Below are 16,404 nucleotides of genomic sequence, written 5' to 3'. Positions count from 1 at the left end.
GTGACAGTCACTTTCAAAAATCCTCAATTATAGAAAGGAGGAGCCTAAGCAAAGGGTAATGGAAATTCAAAACCAAAATTTCCCCGTCTGAAAGTCTGACTACTTTGCTAAGACTTACATCAGAGAAGCTTAGGAGTTCAGCGCTTTCAGCCCCACTAACAGCTGTCGGTGTGAATCCTCAGATAGAACTTAGTATTGTTGTATGTTGTGACATTTTCCGAGACATCTGTCCCATAGATTCTGCACTAAGACAGCATCCAAGGCACTGGAGAAGCCATTAGCAGGTGTGTGAATTTCTTTCTTAGGAATAACCACATGAAAATAAGCTATGGAAAATTTGAGGCTAAATGTCACCAATAAGCTCTTGACAGTGAAATCTGTTAGGCAGAAGAATTTCTTTGCCAAGAGAGATGGTGGCCAAAGCACTAGGAAGCCTTGACGTAGGGAGCAGTCTTTCACTGGCATGCACCTAGTTAGACTAAATGACGTAAGGCACCATAATGTGATTGTTTCCTATGTGAGCAATTAAGTATAAAAGCTGCATCTGCTCAGAGCTGTCTGAAAGGGGGACTGCCGGGCTCCTTCTACAACCTAATTGTAGGGCTTTGCATACCATCTCCATATATTTTCTTGTATCTTTTGTTTCACATTTGTCTCTTTTTTTGTCCCCTCCCTTGTGCTGCAGTGCCCAGGGCCATGGTACTGTGGCAGCTTCTTTCTCAGCATTCCCTTGTGTTTAATACTCTATCTAAAATCTGTGTTCCTTTAATGGGTTTGTGTGTTAGCCAGGCTGTTGTTTGAGAGTCTAAGGCCACGTCTAGACTATGCGCCGTATCGGTGCGTTAAAATCGATTGCTTGGGGATCGATATATCGCTTCTGATCTAGACGGGATATATCGATCCCTGAGCGCGCTTATATCGATTCCGGAACTCCACCAAAACCAACGGAGTTCCGGAATCGACATGGCGAGCCGCGGACATCGATCCCGCGCTGTGAAGACGGGTGAGTAAATCGATTTTAGATATTCGATTTCAGCTACGCTATTCTCGTAGCTGAAATTGCGTATCTAAAATCGATTTTCGCGCGTAGTGTAGACCTGGCCTAATGCTCAGGCAGTTTCTGAGCTCAAGCTAATTCCATTTTGGCCTAAAACAACCCAACTCTTCAGGAATACTTTTATTTTCATTTATGATGCTCAAAATATTATACAGCATCCTTGACAGACAGGGCAGCATCACTGACACCTCAGGTATGCATATGTATGCTCAGGCCCCACCACTCAGCTTGAGTTTTCTTCGATCTGTGACTGCAGCACCCAGAAACATTTGTATCATCTGACAACAATCTGTTGGAACAGATTTCAAATCGTGACCTTTTTGAGTGACATTGTCTCAGCAATCCTGCTCAGATTCTGATACACAGCAATTTCCATCACTAATTATGTTTCCAACCATGGATGATTCAGAACTATCGAGTACTAGCAAGAGTCATGCAAAAGGGCTACGTTTAATAACTAAAGTGTGGGATTTGGATGGGTCAGGAGATCGGTAATTGGATATAGATCCTGTTGTTTCTAGGTCGCTGGTTTGCATCCCAGTCAGTTGGGTAGTGAAGGGTGTCTGGGTGACTTGCGTGAAATGAGTTTTTCCCAGTGAACTAACATCTGTATCACAGAGCCCACCGCCTTGTGTATATAACCGTATAATTACTCTCCTGTTGGTAGCCTGAACAAAGAAAACTAGCATTGACTGCAATGGGATCAGGATTTCACCCTCTGTGTTTGTATTGGGATGTGGCTATTGAAAAGGCAACAAAACAACCCCCTGGATCCAACAATGGAAGAAATCTATCAAAGGCTTCTTGACTAAACATGCCATGATTTTTACTTTCTCCATCCTGCAAGGAGAGGCTACATGCTCCTAACCAAATATTTCTCACCTCATTCGTTGGGCTTCCTCCATTGCTGCTAAAAATACAGTCCCTTGTAAATGTAAATATAGCCAAAGAAATGACATTTGTATGGACAAGTTTTTAGCCATTTGCTGTCTTTGTTGATGCCAGTTGCGTTTACATGTGCATGTATTAAACTCAATCCTTCCAGCAAATTTCCCTTTTGGTTCATTAAAATACCTTTGTCATCTGCAGGTAGAGGAAGAGAGGAATTTATAAATTCCATGGTTCAGACCAGTGCAGACACTGAGGCCACGTCTGCACTATGGGATAATATTGAATTAGCTAAAATCGATTTCTTAAAACTGATATTATAAAGTCAAGTGTGCGCATCCACACTAGGCACGTTAATTCGATGGTGTGCGTCCATGGTCCAAGGCTAGCGTCGATTTCTGGAGCGGTGCACTGTGGGTAGCCGTTCCGTAGCTATCCCATAGTTCCCTCAGTCTCCCCCGCCCCTTGGAATTCTGGGTTGAGAGCCCAGTGCCTGATGGGGCAGAAATCATTGTCGCGGGTGGTTCTGGGTACAGCCTCACCCCTCCCTTGTGGAAGCGCAGGACACGTTTCGCGCCATTTTCCTGGGTGAACTGAGCAAACGCCATACACAGCAAGCATGGACCCTGCTGAGATCAGTAACGCTATCGTGAACGTTGTCAACACTCGCGCTTCTCGTGCTCTCTATGCTGAGCCATGAACTGCAAAGGCAGGAGAGACAGCTACGGCAGTGCGGCGACGAGAGCGATGGAGGACATGGACACTGAATTCTCCCTAACCGCACGCCCTTGCATTTTGAGCTATGCTGGTAATGGGGCAGGTTCTACCCATTGAATGCCGTTTGGGCGCGGGAAACAGCACAGACTGGTGGGACCGCATAGTTTTGCAGTGTGGGACGATCCCAGTGGCTGCAAAACTTTCGCATGCGTAAGAGCACTTTTTTGAACTTTGTGAAATGCTTTCCCCTGCCTAAACGCCATAATACTGATGAGAGAGCCCTCACAGTGGAGAAGCGAGTGGCAATAGCCCTCTGGAAGTTGCAACCAGACAGCTACCGTCAGTCGGAATCAATTTGGAGTGGCAATTACTGTGGGGGCTGCTGTGATGCATAAGCCAAGCAATCGTTAAGCTGCTGCTACGAAGGTTGTGACTCTTGGAAACGTGCGGTGATAGTGGATGGCTTTGCTGCAATGGATTCCCTAACTGTGGGGGGGCCATAGAAGGAACCATATCCCTATCTTGGCCCCAGAGCGCCAGGGCACCCAGTACGTAAACCGCAAGGGGTACTTTTTAAATGGTGCTGCAGCACGTGGGGATCAAAGGATTTACCAAACATCCAGGGTGGCCGAATGGGTTCATGCGCTCGCGTCTTCGAAGCAGTACTCTGCCTTAAGACGGCTGCTGCAGGGAATTACTCAGACAGAAAAAAACCGTTGGGGTGTGAAATGCCTGCTCGTATCCCTGGGTGACCCACCTACCTGATGCCAGGCTCAATGACATATACAGGCAGCCGGACAGTGGTCGGAGGTTCTAGAGATCAAACACACGGAACTGAGCAAGGCACGATGGGTTAGTTGTCATTTTTGGCCGTTTTAAAAGGGCGCTTGGCGAACATTACTTACTCGCTCAGACCTCACCAAACCAATGTCATTTGTTATTGCTGCCTTGTCGGTGACTCCACACTCCTGTGAGAGTGAGGGAGACATCTATTGGCGAGGTGAGCGAGGCAAATCACCTGGCCGCTGAGTTACGAGCACCAGAGACCAGGCGCGTGAGAAGCACACCGAGAGCCGGTGCGCCTCAAGAAGCCTTCAAAACGGTCGACACGGGCCAGGGGTCGGTGTGACTTGTCGGTTTGTTTCCCTTGAATTGACTATCGCCTGGTAAGCACCCACCCTCCCTTTACTCTGCTTGCTGAGGAAATCAATCAAGTGTCGTTAAAAATATGTTTCTGTATTAAGTATTCGAGTATTGTTAAAAATATGTTCTTTTAGCATTCCCTTGTAAGCAACCACCCTCCCCCTTTGGATGTATTCCTATTAAAAAGTAATTATAAAAGAGGCAGAGAAATTTCAGGTATTCCTGCCTGCGTGCTTGGGAGAAGGATTAGGAGGGAAGAAAAGGCATTATAGCTCATTTTCAATAATGACAGCCTTTTGCTTGAGCCATGGGGGCGTGGAGGGGCGGTGCAGAAGCTTCCGCGCAGTTCTTACGACTTGCGAGGTGAGGGAGTTATGGGACTGGGCTTAGGGCGGTTCTTTTAACATGGGCCTGGCGAGCACCTGTAAGCCCGCTTGCTTTTCTGAGATCACAAATGCGTTGAGGATATCAGTTGAGCACTCGGCAGCTGAAGCGTAGCATCCCGCCCCGCTGATCTTCCTGCCTAACTCTACCTTCATCGAGCATCTCTCCTATCTCCCGTTCACTGGATCCTTTCGGACTTTACTGCACGTCCTTCTCACTTCATCTTGATGAGTTCTCTGTCTATTGCGCTAGTCTTCCATGATTTCTGAGAACATTTCATTTAGTGTTCCTTCTACCTCGCCTTATTCTGAGCTAGCCTTCGGATGGCGTAGGAGGCGGAACTGTTGCAGCTGCATGGGGGGGGAAACAGGGGAGAGAGTATGTAAAAAGATACGTTTACAGAACAATGTTTGTACTCTTTCACAGGAACACTTCCACTTACCTAGATAATTGATTTCACTAAACGGTAGCATTTGCATCGTTTAATATTGACGTGCCGTGGCTCTGGTGTTGCATCTCACAGACGCGGTCAGGCATCCAATTAGCTTCCATGGGCCATGGTAAGGCTTTCTGTTTGACTTCTCCAGCGTTCTATACACAGTGATCTATGATGCCTTGTTCCCTGTTGAGAGAACCAGCAAACCCCACCCCCCCCTTCCTCTCCCCCACCGCATGGCTGCTATCATTGTAAGATCAACTGGTAATGATTGTGGCTCGGTACTGGAGATCTCTCACCAACGCTGAAGAATCAGCGCATCATTCCTCCCCTCCACTTTGCTACGAGCAAGGAGGATTAAGCGGGACTGCCCGTAGGAAAATCGTCATGTCTGCCCTAATTAAAGTCTGATTTCACACTCCAGCTACAATGAATAATATACTCTCCTGAGATACCACACAGGATGCAGAACGTATGTTTCTGGAATTGCCAGCAGTCACCTGGGCTACGCGGCTGTGCTTTTGTGAGCTATGATTTCCGAATTACTTGCTACATGCATAAGGCGTGGAAAAGTGTCATACAAATGGGGGACCAAATAGGGCTGCCTTGGCAGAAATCTTCTGCAAAAGCTTTTTGAGTACCTCCAAGAGGGATTCATAAAGATTTATTTGGAGGATTTTTGCTCCTCCCAGACACGCGTACGATCTTTCCTGTAACTGTACTGGCGCGAATGCATCCAAGCCCTGATGGCATTCAATCATTAAAAACGTTTGTTTTAGCCATGTTTGTATTTGCAAAGGTACACTCACCAGGGGTCGCTTCTATGGCTTCACTGTCTGGCTTGTGGCTGGGGGCTGGGACTGGTAATTGGGGTCAAAACTCCTGCTGTTGGGGCTAACGGAGTGCTGTGTGCTTCAGCAAGCTCTTCCTTTCCTCTCCTCCTCATCTTCCCCTCAACGATCCTCAGCCACGGTTGAATATTACAACCGACTCTGATCCACGGCCGGGCTGGGGTACTGGTTGCACAGCCTAAAATGATGCAGCTCAGCATAGAAGAGCGGCATGTTTCGCCCTGACCCAGACCTTCCATTTGCTTCTCTGGTTTTCTGGTTTGCCTGTATGGCTCCTTAACTTTTACTCTGCACTGCACGGTGTCCTGCTGTGGCTTCTTCCCGTCAGACTTTGAAATTTCTTTCAAATTTTTTCTTTCGTCTTTTCGAACGGAGTTCTGTTAGCACTGATCCTCTCCAATATGAGCGATCAAGATCCAGTACATCCTTGTCGCGGTCCGGTGGTGCTCTTTTTCGATTCAGGAGACTGCATTGTTACCTGTGCTGAGGCTCTGCGTGGTCACCTGTGCTGATCAGAGGCTCCACACTGGCCAAACAGGAATTGAATTCAAAAGTTCGCGGGCTTTCCTGTTACCTGGCCAGTGCCTCAGAGTTCTGATTGCTGTCGCAAGCGGTCAGTGGTGCACTGTGGGATACCTCCGACGGCCAATAACGTCGATTTCCATCCCACACTAACATATTCCGAAGTAGCAATATCGATTTTACAGCTACTCCTCTCGTTGGAGAGAGTACAGAAGTCGATTTTAGAGCCTTTATATCGATATAAGGGGATGTAGTGTGGACGGTACAGCGTTAATCGGTTTTACTCTCTTTAAATCGATTCTAAACAGTAGTGTAGACCAGGCTGAAAGATGAGACTAGGTGAGACTGGCAGGTCCAAGTTTAATGCACATTTTAGAATTCTCTGTTGAGGTAGTTTTACTTGCCATTGTACAGCATTGGCACATCGGCATGTGTATTTTGTGGTTGCAATTTAGGGGTCTGAGTTAGAAAACTTGCCCCAGGGTGGCTTTATGAACTTTCTGTAACCTCTAAAACCAAGCATCTGCCCTTGTCTGGGTATGGGGAGGAGGCATGTGTGCTGTATCTCAGTAAGGAAGTGGTGGATTAACTCACTGAAATTCTTGGTAGGATCGTCCCCAAAATAGGTTTACGTGAGTCCTGATCCCTTAGTCACCAGTGTCATCCATTTAAGCCTTGTATTTGGCTGGAGAGCAGCTGTCTGTGCTGCTGACACCTGTTAGAATTTCCTTTATCTCCAGCTGGGAGTGGCCCAATTTAATTCTTTCCTGTGAGAGTAAAGTTAATCCAGAATTTGTTGTGTGCTGACAACCTGATCACTCAGAGCTTTACCTACAGGATTCTTGTTCTTCAGGGACTTTTTTCCACACTGGCTTCGTATGTCAGAAGCAAATTTTATCACCTTTTAGATCAGTAAGTATCCTTAGAGGAAGGATGGTCTTGTACTTAAGGTGTTGTGACTAGAGATCTGGGTACAGTTCATGACTCTGCAACAGAGACAGCATGGTCTAGTGGATGGAATGCTACTGAGAGCGCAGGTGCTAGGTTCTGTCCCGATCTCCTGCATGACCTCAGCCGTGACACTTCCCCTTCTCTGGGCCTTTTGGTGGTTGTTTTTTAGTTTAGTTTACAAGCTGTTTGTGGCAGGTTTGTCTGTCACTAGGTATATGTACAGTGCTGGAGCAACGGACCCTCAGTTGAGGTCTCTAGTTGCTACTGTAATACAACAGCACCTGTCTGAGCCTGGGTTAATCATAATAGTCTTGTCCCTCAGTTCCCCATCTGTAAAGTGCGCAGTGTTACTTCCCTATCTTTCAGGGGCATTCCAGGTAAATCCATTAATGTCAGTGTGGCACACGGATGGGGAGAGCCATATAAATACCTAAATAAAAGAAGCTTAGTCTGAATACCCTCAGCACTTTGGTTCCCAGCATATTGGTTGCAGAAGAATAGCTTCGTTTATGTACAGTGATATGCTCCTAATGCTGTCCAAGGGGACCCTATAGAAATCTAATACTGCTGGAATTTCTAGGGCAGAAATGGGCCCAGCTGCAAACGGCTGTCTTAATTAAAATAGTTATTAAAGGCAATATTGAAATGATTAAATTTATCCCCAGGATATTTTTGCAACACACTCATAACCTTGGTTGCTATCCAGTATTTGGAGCAAAACACCTCAAATTAGATTACAAACCAAAATGTATTGGTTCAGGACATCTGGGCCTTGCATTGTTGTTCTGTATGGCTGGTGAGCAGCCTGCTCTGAGGGCAGCAGGGTTCCAGGCAAGGTCACCGCTTGTGTGAGGCCAGGAGAAGGGAGCGTTCAGAATGAATGACCTCCAAAAGTTTGAACAGAACTAAATCTTCATCCTCTTCCCCAAAAGAGAAGTGTCAGTATTATTTGTATTACGGTAGCATTTAGAGATCCTACCTGAGATTGAGGCCCTATAGTGCTACGCCCTGTGCAAGTATACAATAAAAAACAGGCCTTTCCCCAAAGACCTCACAGCCTACTTAGAGAGTGGGAAAAAAGGAAGGTGTATTACTCCTGAGATGAGGCACTGAGGCACACAGGGATGAAGTGACTCCACAAGGTCACCCAGGAAGTCTGTGGCAGAGCTGGGAATTGAGTCCCAGTCCAGTGCCTTCTCACTAAAATATCCATCCCCTCTCAGTCTCTGCCCTATGTGGGTGTGGGTAAGGAGATAAATGACAGTGCAAAATATTGTTCCCAGAATGGAAGGAGGAAACCAAACCTCTACATGTTCGGGGCCAAGATTGAAGGTCTGACTGTTTTCAATGTGCCGAGTACTTGGACTTCAATGGGAGCTGAGGGCGCTCAGCACCTTCCCAGACTGACCCCTCTGGGGAGGGTGGGCCTTGGAGGAAACTCTGACACATCAGACTTTTAATGTCCACATCTCAGATATTGATTTGTAAAAGTGACTCATTCCTCCAAAGGGATGCAATGAATGGAGTGTCTGTCAGCTTTGTACGTTGCTTCTTGATGCCTGTGCCTTTTTAACATGAGGTAAGCAGCCCTGCACCCCCCCTCCATGAAGTGATCTTGGCGAGTTCACATCACAGTAAAACTAAAATGCCTGGTTTTCAGTTATTTTTACCTCAGAATAGGTCAGGGATGTTAGTTACCCTGAGGTAAAAAATGCACCTTTTTTGGCCGTAAAGACGAGGTCAGCATCTCCTGTATGGGAATTAGCTGTGCAGCCATTGTCCTCATGCTGCCTATTGGCCCCACTCTCATCTCATCTCCTTTGGGCTTCAGACAAGCCCATCTGAGTCCTATACATAAGTGAAAAAGCACTAAGCTGTTCTCTTCCATCCCGCCTGAGACAGGGTCACTTTCCTTTCAGTGTTCTGAATCGCAGGGAGAGGAACTGACTCTGGCCTACAGAGCTTTATAAAGAAAGGGCAGCAGAGGGTGAAACTGAACCATACGTTGGATCTTTGGCTGGGGCATAATGTCTCCAGCTGCTATGTTGGCAAGCTCTGGGCTCCCCTGACCTGTTAATGTTCTGATAGAATTCGCAGTCCCCTTTTCCTTAGCGCATCTTGGTGACTGACCTGAAGATAAAAGTTGAAGCAGGAAATTCACACACTGTCTAAACTAGTTCATTTCTACAGAGAAGCAATAGTTGTGTAACTTGTTACGTGCAATGCCACTTCAGTCAATCTTCTTATCTTTTCTCAAATAGGTCACTTGAAATGTGACATTGGTGCTTTTCCGTTTGCTCAGGAGTGTTTGTTATAAAATGAACATTCTGCTGTCTGTGTTCTTCATGAATAAATACTAATGTCCTTTCGTATCACTTTGAATGGGAACATGTGAACATTCACATTGCCAGATGGCTTCAGATCCAGGCCAGCTAGTCCAGTGTCCTATCTCTGACAGTGGCCAACTGCAGGGGCTTCAGAGGAAGGTGCAAGAAACCTTGCAGTGGACAGATATAAAATAATCTGCCCCCTCCCCCGTAGTCCTCTTTCTAATCTTTAGTAGTTAGTGTTAAACCCTGAAGCATGGGATTTTGTATCCTTTCCAAAATTCTGAGTATTTTATCCATATAAATGTCAAAACCTTTTCCGAATGTTGCTAAGTTCTTGGTTTTAATGATATCCTGCGGCAAGGAGTTCCACAGTCTCATGTTTTATACAAAAAAGTATTCCTGTTTACATCAGTTTTCAATTTACTACCATTTTAATTTTGTTGAATTTCCTATTTTTGTTTTAGAGACAGAAGTTCCTGGTCTACCCTCTCTAAACAATGCATTACTTTATATCCCTTTTGTCATGTCCTCTCTTCTTAATCTCCTTTCTAAGATAAACAGTCTCTCTCTCTTTTTGTGAGAGATTTTCCAGGTCCTTAATAATTCTCGTATTCCTTCTCGGAACCCATTCTAATTCTGCAATACCCTTTTTGAGATGGGATGGCCAGAACTGTGTAAGTATTCTAGATGAGGCTGCTTTATATAAAAGCAATGTGATATATGTATAGATTGTGAACACACATTTTCAAAGCTGAGTTTCCTAACGTTAAGCTCCTAAATCCAGATTTAGACACCTAAATAAAAGTGGCCTGATTTTCAAAGGGGCTGAATACCTGTACCTCCTGGAAGTTGGTGAAAGATCAAAGGTGCTGAGCAAATGTATCTCTCACTGACTTCAAGGAGCTACAGGTGTTCAGCACCTTTTGAAAATCAGGCCACTTTTATTTAGGTGTTTAAATCTGGATTTAGGAGCTTAACGTTGGGAAACCCAGCTTTGAAAATATTGCCCCATAATCTTTTGTAACCTGAACCTTGACCTTCAGTTTAAAAAAACAAAAGTGTGAATGGAAGGAAAGGATCTGAATAATAGTTCACTAGATGCAGTTTGCCGTATTAGAATTTCAGAAAAGTTGAGTGCCATGAAAGCTTAATTTAGGATCTTTGATTTTTCCCGTTTTGATTGTCAAGCCTCAAAAGTGATAAATCCAGATCCTCAGCTGGCCTAAATGGTCATAACTCTATCAGTGGAGCTATGACAACTTAAACCACCTGAGGATCCAGCTCATCTACTGGAGAACCGCTTTATGTGTCTCCCTATTTTCTCGATCCTATTTTAGTTCTTGCTCAACTGACAAATTTAAATAGTTTTCAAGTTACTTAATTAAATAGGTGGATTTAGGAGTTGAGCTGAGTTTTTTGTGTGCCTGTGATACAGCAAGCTTGTAATCCAAGCTCCAGAGCTATTCTTGTCTAGATCTGAGCCATAAGGTTTGTAGGATGCAAGGGTTAAGAAACCACATTTTTTTGAACAAAAAGACAGTTCCCCCTGCCCAGCTTTAGATCCTGCATCACAAAGTTGAAGAGGAAATAATCTGTTCTGTTGAGGTCTGAATTAGGTCAAGTAAATAGTGGCTTTGTGAATGATTTACTTATTTGGAGAAACTGAGAGCAATTCATCAAGGGAAGAGGAGGGTTAACGGAGGTAGCTGAGGATTCTACCTCCCATAGTCCAACTGTTTGTCTTAAATGATCATTTTAAAGTTTCTCCATGGCTCCCAATACAATTGTTACCTTTTTTTGAAGAGCCACCTCATACTAGGAAAGGAGGTTTGGTTTTTGTTTTTGCTGGACCCTTGAATGGTTGCTTAAGAGAAGTAACTCTAGGTTGGATAAATAGAGCAGAGGGAGAAATTAAAAAATCCCATAAAGAGAGACAGCATAATACATCTTTCGTTCCTTCTGGTGGTTCTCCACTTATTTGTTGTGTCTCCACATGGTTTGAGCAGAGTGTCTCTGCTGTCTCATTGCAAATTGTACTTTGGAGTCAAATGAATCTTTAATTGCTAGCACTGAGATCAGCACAGTGGTAGTTTAGGATGTGTCTGGGACCATATTTGCTGTGAATTTAAAAATAAGACTTGAGCAGGCAAAATGTGACGGTGGGATTTGTATTTATAAATAAGACTAGCTGAAGACAGTCTGGGGTCTTAAAAACCAAACCTGCTGAGTTTGTCAGCTCTTCTTTTCCTCTTTGTTGGTTAACAGCCTACAAATCCTATTGGAAATGACAGTAGCACATCCAGTATTTACAGTATTTACAAAATACCTGTTATAATCAAACTTAAAGGGAAATCAAAGTGAGAAACTCCATGCATGGGCTGAGCTATCTTGCCTAGATCTAGCTTTCAACAAGAAAGGACAATTTACTGTTCATTTCTGTATTACAGTAACAGCTAGAATCTGAATTCAGAACCCGTTTGTGCAAAGTGCTGTACGAACAGACCATCCCTGCAGTGAAGCATTTACAGTCTAAATAATCAAGACAAAGGGTGGGAGACGGAAATATCATCATCATCATCATCATCAATTTCACAAATGGGGAGAGTGACACGTTTGTGAAGTGACTTGCCCAAGTCACATATGGAGCCTGTAGCAGAGCTCAGGTCTCCCACGTTGCAGCCGAGTGATTGAACCATTACTCATTCTGTCCTCCTCATTCTTAATTTAAAGCTAGAGATGTGGTGTAATAAACACAACTTTTATCAAATGCTCTGTGTGCATGACTGACTATAAGGTGCTTCAATGAGAGTAGAAAAGCATTCAGCATAATACAGTAGAACAGCAGCACAATGCTACCTTGCATTTTAGCCATGTAGTGCACAGATAAACACTAGCTTTGAGGGCAAATATTAGGTGTATCTTTAAGGCATGGGTATAATATGATGCAGTAAAATAATCATTTCTTGGTGTTTCTAATTAGCTGAGCTGTGCGACACTGCTTCCTGATTATGATCTGCCATAAGAAGCTGATAGCTGTTAAGTATGCCATGTCCTTGATGGTATAAAAAAGTTTGTATCTTCCCTCCATCAGGTTACACTCTAGATAACGAAAAGCCTGCAATTAGCAGGATGTGTATGCAAATATCTCCTTTTTATAAACACATTAGGATGCTCATCATATGATGGGAGATCCATTAGCTAGCTAAAGAAGGCACAAGATTTAGGATTTTGGTGAGTTGATAAACACCATTTCCAAGTACAAGCATAAGGAGTTTATCTTCCTGAGTCCCAGCCTTCTGTCTCAAGGTATTAGAGAGGGAATAAATAAAGCATTCAGAGTTCAATGCAGTTTCACTATTGTTTTCCTAACCTTAGAGCTGCACTCCGTCACTGTGTAGATGTGGATTGCACTACTTTTATACTAACTACAAAAAAAAAGTCAGTTGTTCCTAAACTGAGTAAAACAAACAGATTCTTAAGAACTTGGGCTGCATAGCCCCACAGGGGGAGCAGAAACAGAAGCAGCAAACGCTGGAAGGGCGGTGAAACTGCCTAAACATTATGGGAATCGGAAGCTTTTTTAACAGGACATCAGAACCCATATTTACCATCATGTAGGTATTGCTTTTAAATGTGGGCTTTCTGTGTTTGACTTGCTGGATTTCTTGGAAAGCTGTGTTTAGCAATTTAATTTCTCAGTGCAGTGAGCAACTGAGTTGCATTTTTGTTAGGTACTTTCTAGAGTTGTGCCTTGTATAGAAGGCTTTGGGAGCAGGGGGTGCCTGTGGGGCTATGCAGAAGTTCTGTGCCCTTGTGTGATTTAGTGGTGGTGTCAGGTTTGTGGGAGAAGCAATTAAATCACCCTTCACCCCCGTCCTTTCTCTTTCATTGATCTGTTTTGAAGGAGGGGGAGGGATAGCTCAGTGGTTTGAGCATTGGCCTGCTAAACCCAGGGTTGTGAGTTCAATCCTTGAGGGTGCCATTTGGGGATTGGTCCTGCTTTGAGCAGGGGGTTGGACTAGATGATCTCTTGAGGTCCCTTCCAACCCTAATAATCTATGATTCTGATCAATGCCTAAGCATGGCAGTTTAGATTGCTGAGTTCTGGTGTTCCACTGCTGAAACACAAATATCCTTGCATACTTTGTACTGAGACTAATATACCCTCATCGTATGGTGTAAGACCATTTTAATAATGCTCTGAGCATTAGATCTTCCATAGCACTGCTTGAACAGTTAGATCAATGAGGTTACTTAGGGCCAGATTGTTCCAGTCTGTCTTACCATGAACAGCACCATATTCTATAGGTAGTTGGTAGAGTCCTCCTAGAGTTAAGGTATTACTGAACATGAGTTAAAAGTATCCAAGTCTAACCCCTTAATAAGCTTGTTTCTCTTCTGTGATCTCTGGTTTACAAATCTCATGAAATAATTTTTACTCAAACTTTCTAAAAACTCTCGTTTCCCCACACAGCAACCTCAAGAATGCTGAGCGTATTGCAAAAAGGGAGACACTCTCTTTTTAGTCCTTGGTCCTAGATGTGCTGAGTGGTGTGTGTGAAACTGCATTAAAGCTTTATATCAACATGAATTCCTCTTTCTCAGTCATCAGAGGGTGTTCTCAAGTCCAGAGCGATGTAAAATAGATCATCTTGAGTGCCTGCTGCTGCCAGCCTTCCTGTCCTTTCCCTCAATGTCAATCTCCACAACCCCTTCCTTCCTTGTCTTACTCCTCTTCTGTTAACTCTGTGTGCTCTTGGCCCTGATCCTGCAGTCTGATCAGTGTGGGCAGACCTGCGCGCTACTGTAGAGCCTCACTAAGACCATATCTGCCTATCATTTGTACTTCTGTTGTCCACATTACCACAGTATGCAGCTCGGAATCTTAATGTGTTTATCTTCACAACACTCCAGTTATCCCCATTTAATAGATGGGAAACTGAGGCACAGAGAGGCTAAGTGACATGCTCAAGATCACAGTCTGTGGCAGTGTGTGGAATCAGGCCCATCCTTCTGTAGTAATTTGAGCCTTGAACAAGTGTAAGGGTGTTCCCATGGAGATCAACCTGCAGGACCGGGGTCTTTGCTTGTATGTTGTATTCTTTCCCCTAGCCCTTTGTCCATTTTGCCTATTTAGATTGTAAGCTCTCCAGAGCAGGGGTCGTGTGGTTGTACAGAACCCAGAGCATTGGGGCCCTAATTTTAACTGAGTCCTATCCCAATGCCAATAATAATAAATGGGTCTATCTTCTCTGGCTTTTGTCTTTCAGAGCCACAGTGGGTCCACGACAGAACTTGCCTCGTATCACGTTAAAAGGCACTTTCCAGGGGGCCAAAGTTGTCCGTGGCCCAGACTGGGAGTGGGGTAATCAGGATGGTAAGGATCATAGTTCCACTCCCCTTCCCTTCCCCTACGCACAACCACCCCTCCTTACAAAATCTGCTATAAAAACAGTTAGATACCAAGCTGCTAACTGCAAATGCACACTACAGCAGGGAACGTGCTGGAGATATTCAGCTGCTACTAATTTTTTTTTATTAATAGCTCTAGTTTAGTATGTGTTTTGCTTGTATTTATTCATTTCTGTGGCATCTCTCTCCTATCTGAGGCCTGGTCTACACTACAAACTTAAGTCAACATAAGCCATGTTAAGTCAATCTAATAACGTATGTGTCTACACTACTAAGTCCCTTTCACCCACCTAAGTGGTCTGTAAAGTTGACTTCTGTGCTCCACCTCTGTGAGAGGCGTAGTGCTTGATGCAACTGGGTCGACCTGGGGATAGTGTAGACACTGCATTGTGTAATTCGAATGAATTGGCCTCCAGGAGGTGTCCCACAGTGCTCTGCTGTGACCACTCTGGAGAGCACTTTCAACTCTACTGCATGTCAGCCAGGTATACAGGAAACAGCTGCTCTCCTGTTAAAGGCCTGGGAACTTTTGAATTTTCATTTCCTGTTTGATCAGCGTGGAGAGTGGGCCAGCACAGCTGATCATGGAGACTCAAGGCTGCAAATTCTCTACAGCATGGAGAGCACAGGAGGTGTTGGATCTTACTGCTGTGAGGGGAAAAGAGTCTGTGCAGGCAGAGCTCCCACCCAGCAGAAGAAATGCTGACATCTATGCCAAGATTGCACGGGGCCTGCTGGAGAAGGGCTACGACCAGGCACATGCAGCGTGAAAATAAATGAGCTTCAGCAAGTGTACCAGAAAAGAAGGGAGGCGAACAGTCTTTCTGATTCTGCCCCACAGACATGCTGCTTTTATGAGGAACTGCATGCGATCCTCTGCGGCGACCCCACCATGCTCTGTGGATACCTCCCAGGAGTCCCAGGTGACCTCTGGCAACAATGAGGAGGACATTGTTGAGGAGGCGAATGTGAGGCAGGCAAGTGGAGGATCCATTCCCGCTGACAGCCAAGAGCCCATCCCTGGAGCCCATCACTTCACAGGACCGGGATGCTGGGGTAGGCACTTCTGGTGAGTGCACATTTCCAAGCAAAGTGTAGAGGTTACATGCTATTATTTTTTGTTTAATCTGAACAAAAAAGCAGGTGTAGTGGCTATCGGTGGCCACTCCAGCTATGCAGCGGGTGCTCTCTGAAAAAGACTGTTTATGTGCACAGGGATGGCCTGGGAATCGTCCATGGAGATCTCTAGGAAGCTTTCATGGAGGTACTCTGCAATCTCTTGCAGAAGGTTTCTGGGAAGGGCAGCCTTATTTTGTCCACCATGCTAGGACACTTTCCCACACCACTCCAGTATTAACTCTTCTGGCATCATTGCAGCATAAGGACCAGGTCTGTACCAGACACTTGCAGCATCAGCTCCCTTGCCACATCTGTTACCTTCAGGAGAGTGATATCACATAGGGTCACTTAGGAGAAACAGGGAAAGTTTTCAGTGCTAGTCCTTAAGCTGCAAACAATTCAACAAGTATTCTGCCTCCCATTTGGTGAAGTCTGGGTGTCACAAGCACATTTTCCCCAAACGTGCCATAGTTGTGATTGGAAGGGATCACCAAGTATTGCAAGCGGCATTTGGAAAAAAAAAGGGGGCGGTGGCTTCCTGTTTGTCTCCCTTCCCCCCAACCCAGTGCTGCTTTTGTTAAAAAAAAAAAAAAA

At 44.8% G+C, this 16,404-nt stretch overlaps 1 protein-coding gene across 8 annotated transcripts in view; it reads left to right on the top strand.

Moving 5' to 3' along the window:
• Positions 1-16,404, top strand: part of MIB2 (MIB E3 ubiquitin protein ligase 2) — a 112,695-nt gene that overhangs the window by 53,656 nt on the left and 42,635 nt on the right. For 6 of the 8 annotated variants that reach the window (XR_012654773.1, XM_032780033.2, XM_032780032.2 and 3 more), the window contains one exon: positions 14,550-14,656. The exons of the other annotated variants lie outside the window; for them this stretch is intronic. Coding sequence is in view for 5 of the 6 variants with exons in the window: in XM_032780033.2 (XP_032635924.1) it covers positions 14,550-14,656 (107 nt within the window). In the remaining variant the exon portion in view is untranslated. The remainder of the gene's footprint in view (positions 1-14,549; positions 14,657-16,404) is intronic. 8 annotated transcript variants of the gene reach the window in all.

The sequence above is a fragment of the Chelonoidis abingdonii genome, chromosome 23, assembly GCF_003597395.2.
Source record: "Chelonoidis abingdonii isolate Lonesome George chromosome 23, CheloAbing_2.0, whole genome shotgun sequence".
NCBI classification, from domain to species: Eukaryota; Metazoa; Chordata; order Testudines; family Testudinidae; genus Chelonoidis; species Chelonoidis abingdonii.
The sequence above is the reverse complement of the archived record's forward strand: the minus strand, read 5'-3'. Positions and strand labels throughout refer to the sequence as shown.